Raw genomic sequence first — 7,500 nt, 5'->3', positions numbered from 1 at the left:
AGACGACGCTTATCAGTGACAGAAGAAAGGTGAAGTTGTCATCTTGGGATTTCTAGGACGAGCTACCGACTCCTCTATGTCTCCAAGTTAGTCCTTTTTTCCCCCTCCTAGTCGTTTGTGAAGTGAATTAGGGTATAAGGAGAATAGTTATGAAGTTATGAGCGATATGACGAGCGAATTAATTGGATAAGACCGTTAATCAGTATCGTACGTTATCATTATCAGTGTCGTGAATTACGCTTTTCTTAATCTATTTTTTTTTAATTCTGAGAGATAAGAGGAAAGTGTCGTTTTCGATCGTGATTTCGGGAGAATATTTACCGTGGTTCTAATCTGTGTGTGTGGGAGAGAAAATATTTTTCAGTTTGATATTACTACATTTGAGGTTATTTATAGTTCGTTGTTTTGTTTATTCTTGTTTTCCTCGTGTTTTCCTTTGTAATTATTAACTCTTATGGCTATTAGCATGTTCTTAATTAATTTGTATTACGAAATTAGGGATTCATATGGCTATTTATTTGGAGGAGTGGCTCAGTGATAGAAAAGAAAGCTGAAAATAAAAGGGAGAATAGAAGTGTTATTAATTTTCATCATATTATAGATTGTAATTAATTATGAAGCGTGATGAAGCAAAAATATAAATAAAAACGTGTCTACTATGGATGTATTTTCTACTATTCTGTATCATAGAGTATCAAGTAGCTGTATTTGTATTGAAATATAATTTATGATTTTGCTATCTAAATGTGATGAGTAAATGATGCCTCAAAACTTAACAGTGGATAAGAAAGGTATGATAAAACATAACAAGTCGGAAAAGGCATCAAGAATACGTGGCCAATAGCATTCATCAATATCACAGACGTAAAGGACGAAGGAATCTTAAAGAAAGGGTTTTTCTTCTCCTCATTGATATGCAACCTTGAATGGGTAGTGAGTGTAGTTGCTATATATATATATATATATATATATATATATATATATATATATATATATATATATATATATATATATATATATATATATATATCCAAGGAGATTTCTGATATAGATTTGATGTATTTAGTTTCACAGATTCATGGGAATAATCTATGTAATCTTTTATATAATAAGGAGGCTTGTTTAGTAATAAGAAGAGAACTGACTTTCATCTTATGATTCTTAACTTCCTCTGTTTGTGGGTCAACAAGCAAGGTCGTAATATATTTGATGGAATGTGTCTTTTGAGTATAAATGTTTACATAATTAGGTCAAGTGATCATTAAATGCTGTGCATTGTGTGGGTGTGCGTGTGCGTGTGCGTGTGCGTGTGCGTGTGCGTGTGTGTGTGTGTGTGTGTGTGTGTGCATGCATTTTGTGTATACTTTCTCAAATTTCAAGCTTACTGTTCAAAAGCTTGTATTTTGACTGAAGCTCAGATATTTATATTTATATGCCCTTGTCATATTTATACAGATAGATAGATGTATATATAAAGAAAAATGTGTTGATATATAAGTGTATAATTACAGTTTCACAGATATAGAAAGTAGGAGGTAAATTGATCAGTAAATCCTAAGAAATGTTTCTTTTATGAAGTAACTTGCAACTACATATTTATGTAGAGTAACCAAATAAAGGTGTTAATGTTAGATAATCTCCAATTACCTTGGAGGTTGAATTACTTGGATTATTGCCACCATATGTTGTTGTTGTTGTTGTTATTGTTGTTATTGTTGTTGTTGTTGTTGTTGTTGTTGTTGTTGTTGTTGTTGTTGTTGTTGTTGTTGTTGTTGTTGTTGTTGTTGTTGTTTGTTTGTTTGTTTTTGCATTGATATTTATTATTGTCATTATTATTTTTTTTATTATTATTGTTATTAGATTATAATGATTACGATAATTATAATGATTATTGATATTATTATTCAAAGAAAATCTATGATTGATTGACTAATTTAGTTTTTTATGATATAGCAGACTAATAGAATAAAAGAACAAACAGTTTGTACAGTCAGTTTTCACACTTATAGAACACCTTCTGTTAAACATTCCGAATAACTTTTGACTCCCTTGGAATATGTGTTAACTCTTCCGAGACAGGCCACATCACAGCCTGGGTTATGCATCTTAAGATGTTGTGTTTTCTCTTATATTCTAGACCTATGATATGATATATGAGTCTGTATATGATGTATTAGTAAAGTCTTACTAATTAGGATTTGCTATGGTGTGTTAGTTATACAAGGAAAGGAATAACTAGCTGGTATTTTGAACCAAAATCTGTAGTATGGAGGTGATCTGACCCTGCAAAAAGTGCCTGTAGTAGAAGGAATATTATATATTGGGGAATGATGTGCATTAAAATATGTTCTCCCAAAAGCAGTGAATGTTCTTAATTGATTTTACATTTTTGAACAGCCATGTAAACCTTTATGCCTTTTTTACCCACGACACTTTCAAAAACAAACATCAATTTCAGGTCGAATCCCACCTTAACAGCAGCAGTCACTGGCCCTTCCACAATTTATCGTCAGTTTAAGCGCTGGATCTCTATGGCAGATCACACCGAAGATAATGATCCTTTTGAAGAGGACATTGTATTTGACCAAGCGGGCCTCCTCGGTGGGAAGATGCCGCGGTCGAGGCAGCAGTCCACCGTGGGATTCTTACCTACGTTCATGCTGTTCATAAGGACTGTTTTCCTTTGCATAGCCTTCATTGGTTTGGTAAGTTTCTTTGTGCATTTATTTAAAAAAAAAATTTCGTCCTTCTTCCTTTTGGGGAAGTGTTCAGTGGTCAGATTTAGAAGTTTTAAATTGATGAAAGAAGAAATAATTACTTTTCCTTTTTGATGCTCCTATTACACGGAGCCTTGAGATATACGAGAAAGAAAATGATAATGTCTTCCCATTTTTTCTTCTTCTTCTTCTTTTCTGTATGTGACAGGGAGTCTCTCTAGGTCTTGCTTCTCATAGATATTTCCACCCTCAGGGGCTATGTGTGTCCGTAAGTGGAGGGCCTCTTATCAAGTTGGAACTAGGAGTGGGGATATCAGTCGACACAGCATTCCACACCTTCACAGCACGTTCTGTTGGCACACTTTTTGGAGGAGTCCTTGGTGAGTCACTTACGAAGATTGAGTGAGTGGGTGGGTGAGTGAGAGACTGAGAGAGAGAGAGAGATAGAGAGTGAGTGAATGAATGAATGAATATGTGTGTGTGTGAGTGTGAGTGAGTGAATGAATGAATGAATGAATGAATGAATGAATGAATATGTGTGTGTGAGTGTGTGTGTGTGTGTGTGTGTGTGTGTGTGTGTGTGTGTGTATGTGTGTGTGTGTGTGTGTGTTTATTTGTGTGAGTTTATTTGTGTGTGCATATTTGTTTGCAGTAGTAATTTAATAGGAGTCACATTTATTGGTGTTAATTGTTTATTTTATTAAGCATTTATTCTTCAGTATTTCTTAAATAGTTATCTGTGTTATGTCAAATATTTACAAAGTTAGTTGCCTCTTGTTTGCTTTTAGTAAAGGATAAGGTTAATGAATAATACTGAAACACATTATATGATAATTTTTTTAAGATTGTGTGTTAGATTAACCCAGAATTATTACTGTTTATGACACAGCCCCTTATACATGTGTTAATTTCCAACAGGTTCACTGCTATTTGAAGTATACAACCGTCAGTTCTTGATGTTCGTCAGCTTGGTATGGGTAGCAGTATGTGTCACAGTCATGCCCTTCACCGTTGCCACAGCCCTCTGGTGGACATTTGCCACAACTGCTGCTTTAGGGATGGGGCTAGGCTTCTTGTTCACAGGTTGGTTTGTCGAGACTTTTGTCCGTTATTGGATGCTTGGGATTTTATTATTAAATGCCATTAGACATGTTTACAATTTGTTCCTACTTTCCCTACTCTATCTTGTGTTTGTCATTTAATTTCTTGATTTGTTTCACTCTTGAGGATGGTTTTGATAATATTCTTTTCACCTTTAATTTTTTAAATACATATGACAATCCTACTCTTTGTATCTGCTATACGGTTGATATTTAACATTCTTTACATTTTATATGAAATTAATATCTTTTTGAAAGTTTGGTTTGGATCTTCTGACTAATCACTATGGAGTATAATGTTAGTAGACATGCATTTGTCATTGTCACTAATTTCTTTATGCAATACTTCTTACATTCATGCAGTAATGACTAGATTATTTGTACAGTACAGTCAGCATTCATTAACAGATTAATTACTTATTGTTTATTCATTTTGGACTTTGGAGGATCTGGTCTTATCAGACATTGTTTAAAACTTGGAGAAGTTGTATCCCATGTTTAAGGGTAAATTGCATTTTGAATTCTGGAAATAATTTGGTTTTGTGCTGAAATGTTAATGAGTTCTTTCCCATTTACTCTAATTTTTTCTCTAAAATTAGGAAGTATGTCATGTTGTAAGTTTTGTCATGATTCATATGTCTTCATATGATTATGAATGATATTTTCACTTTTTCTCATATGTTTTTTTTTTTTTAATAGTTGTGATTCATTTCTTTTCAATTTCTCTCAATACTCTTGATATCTGAGTCTAATTTTTTTCTTCACATTTTCTTTCCTGTATTTTTCTCTATTTTTATCACTTGCATTTTCTTCTTTTCCATCATGTTATTTCACCCTTTTTTTCCAGATTTTGGTTACTAGACATCTGTTGTGGACTTTCCATTGATTTGATCATTGCTTTCAATCCGCAGGTGGAAATGTCCTTTGCTTAGACCTGTGGGGACGTGCTGGTGGCGCCTCCCTGCAAGCGCTGCACTTCAGTTTTGCAGTTGGAGCCTTCATCGCACCACTTGCAATCCATCCGTTCTTTGTCGGGTTGCATCCTTTCGAGATCCAAAGCAACCAGTCTCTCATGGAGACCACAGCCATGACAGAAGCTCCTGACATACCAAGGTTTGTCCGAAGTTTGCAAGACGACGTATATAATGGTAGCTCTAGTGGAGAACAACCTCTTGTGAATCTTACTAGTGAAAGACTAAAGCTTTTGACACAGCCTAAGAGCACAACCGAAGACACCATATCAGTAGTTAACAGCACATCGGACCATCTCCTGACCTCTTTTGAGAGTGAAAACGATACTTCTGTGACCGTGGAACCAGATGATGCACTGCCAGAGACAACAACTAGTGCAAAAGCTGCATCAACAAAACCCCCAATGAAGAAACCCAACTTTACTGATGGCAACGCACTGCATGATGATGGAGATTCGAAATGGAAGCGACCACCCTCTAGAGATCAAGGGAAAACCAAAGTCAACCCGCCGCAGACAGCTAAACCTCTGCAAGAGCCGTCCAAGAATCAAACCCTGGAAATACCTGTGACTACAGCAGCATCTGTTGAAGTTGAACAGACAACAGGTTCTGACGATGATGGTGCCACTACTATAATACCAGAGCAAGTTGAGGATGATGTACAGGCTGAAAACCTGCCAATGATGAATGAAACCATAGGGGGATCAGTGGAAACAGAAAACTCTGCTGTTAAATCATTAACTATCCCTTCAACTACCACAAGCACACCTGAACCTACAACTGTGAAAATCATTGCTGCAAAGATAACTACTCCTGCCACTACCACAACTACCAGTACCACTACTACTACCACTACCACTACCACAACTACTACAACCACCACCACACCTCCACCAACCACAGTTGCTACAACCCAAGTGCCAGAGACAACTGATGATCCCACTTTACCTCTTGCAACTTTCTCCAAGGAGGCAGCAGAGCCAAAAGATCGGGAAGATAATTATGAAGAAGATTCGGAAGAAGAGCTTGAAGCTCCAGAGGATACTGGCAGTGAAAGTTTAGTTAACAATTCTGAGGAAGAGCCCGAGGCTCAGGGCCTACAGGAGGCTTTGGGTGACGAGCCAATCAGCGAGGATTCCTACGAGGATGAGCAGAACAAAAGCGGGATATCATCAGTCATGCATTCCCAGAAACCTGGTACCTATAGTATTGGAAGTGAGGAAAATAGTAAATTTCTGGATGATATGGCACAGCGTTTTAAAGATTACGGTGTGACCAAAGTCCATTTGGCCTACATATGCATTGGGATTTTTATTATTCTCAATGCTTTGATATCAGTTGTCATCCTCTGCCACAATCCAAGGGAACCAAGATCAAAGCAAGACGATGGAAGCATGGGTGAAATCAACAAGAGCAGGGTAGTTGTCTTTACAGTCATATTTTCAGTGTTCATGTTTATGGCCGAAGCCTTACAAGGAGCGGTGCATCACCTTTTAGCCACGACGGATACTGGCACGGGACTCGATGTTATTCAGAATACAGGCATAGATGGTCAGGCTCTCTTTTGGGGCCTTGTGTGCCTCGTGAGATTTCTCTGCATATTAGTGTCTGGATGCTTGAGACTGAAACCAGGAAAGCTGTTGACGATATCAGTTCTGTTCGCAGCAATGGGCTCGGTCTTCTTGGCCATTGGTTCGTATGGAAAGGATGATTTTCTGTGGTCTGGAATTATTTTTATGGCTCTTGGACTTGCTCCCATCTTGCCTACAAGTCTCCTTTGGATGGCACAGTACATGAGAGTGACCCACCGTATGTGCGCTCTTATGATCATATTGGCTTCATTTGGAAACTCACTAACACACTCCCTTCTTACAAAAGTTGTGGGCAATTCACATGTATATTCATTTATCCTTGTAACTGTCAGTTTTGTTTCCCTCTTCTGTTTGTTGTTATCAATGTGCGTGATATACACCGCCAGGCGAAGTCGAACACTAGGCGTGCCGGCCGGATACCAGTTAGCAAATCAACACGAAGAGGAGGATAGCATTGAACTTACTCCATCTGGGAGTGCAGTATTTACTCCTAGTGACCCACCTGTGAGGGAGAATGGGGAAGCTGGTCAGTCACTCTTGATAGATTAGCAACTGGTGATTCATGTAGGTTTTATCTTCATTTTGTAATGCATTGATGTGAATATCTTTAAGGTAAATCAGCAGTTTAGTAAATCTAGTCCTTATTTTCATATTTTATTAGTTCTAAAGGGTATAAAATGACATTTTAGATTAACATTGAGCTTTGGAAAATCACAAGGTAGCAATTTTCCTTCAGTTAATTATGTAAGAACTGTGGTGATACAAAGTGATACAAGGCTTTCTTTTTTTATAACTTTATTGGAGTTACTTTATCAGAAGAGGTCATCAAAGACAGATGATAAAATGCAAGTCATTCCGATGCTAACAAGTCCTATAAGTTGGTTCTTCTCTATTTATAGATTAAGTGCCAGACTGGTATGTTGCACATATTTTTTCTTCAAATGTCTGAGGAAAAGGGGAGGTTACATGTATATATATATATATATGATTACTAGAAAGTGAGTCTGTTATGTATCTGACGACATAGGTAACCTTTTTTTGTTCATTTTCTTTCTATCATCTACCCAGCCATGGATCTTGATGAGTTTAAGTATAAAAGCTTTCATTAACCCTTTTTACC

The 7,500-nt window shown here is 36.8% G+C and overlaps 1 protein-coding gene across 2 annotated transcripts in view; it reads left to right on the top strand.

Moving 5' to 3' along the window:
- LOC122265330 (uncharacterized) overlaps positions 1 to 7,500 on the top strand; it is a 7,844-nt gene that overhangs the window by 29 nt on the left and 315 nt on the right. Inside the window, exons 1-5 of one of the 2 annotated variants that reach the window (XM_043034580.2) lie at positions 1 to 86; positions 2,459 to 2,705; positions 2,971 to 3,097; positions 3,636 to 3,800; positions 4,729 to 7,500. The exon at positions 1 to 86 is cut by the window's left edge and continues 29 nt beyond it; the exon at positions 4,729 to 7,500 is cut by the window's right edge and continues 315 nt beyond it. In XM_043034580.2, coding sequence (XP_042890514.2) covers positions 2,532 to 2,705; positions 2,971 to 3,097; positions 3,636 to 3,800; positions 4,729 to 6,929 — 2,667 coding nt within the window. In that variant the 5' untranslated portion in view covers positions 1 to 86; positions 2,459 to 2,531 and the 3' untranslated portion in view covers positions 6,930 to 7,500. Of the gene's footprint in view, positions 87 to 253; positions 386 to 2,458; positions 2,706 to 2,970; positions 3,098 to 3,635; positions 3,801 to 4,728 lie in introns of those variants that run through there. The other variant, XM_043034581.2, reaches the window with a different exon arrangement.

This window comes from Penaeus japonicus, unplaced genomic scaffold (assembly GCF_977035675.1).
Source record: "Penaeus japonicus unplaced genomic scaffold, GWHDUDI00000001_assembly GWHDUDI00000012, whole genome shotgun sequence".
Classification (NCBI taxonomy): Eukaryota; Metazoa; Arthropoda; class Malacostraca; order Decapoda; family Penaeidae; genus Penaeus; species Penaeus japonicus.
This window is presented reverse-complemented; position numbering and strand designations above follow the sequence as displayed.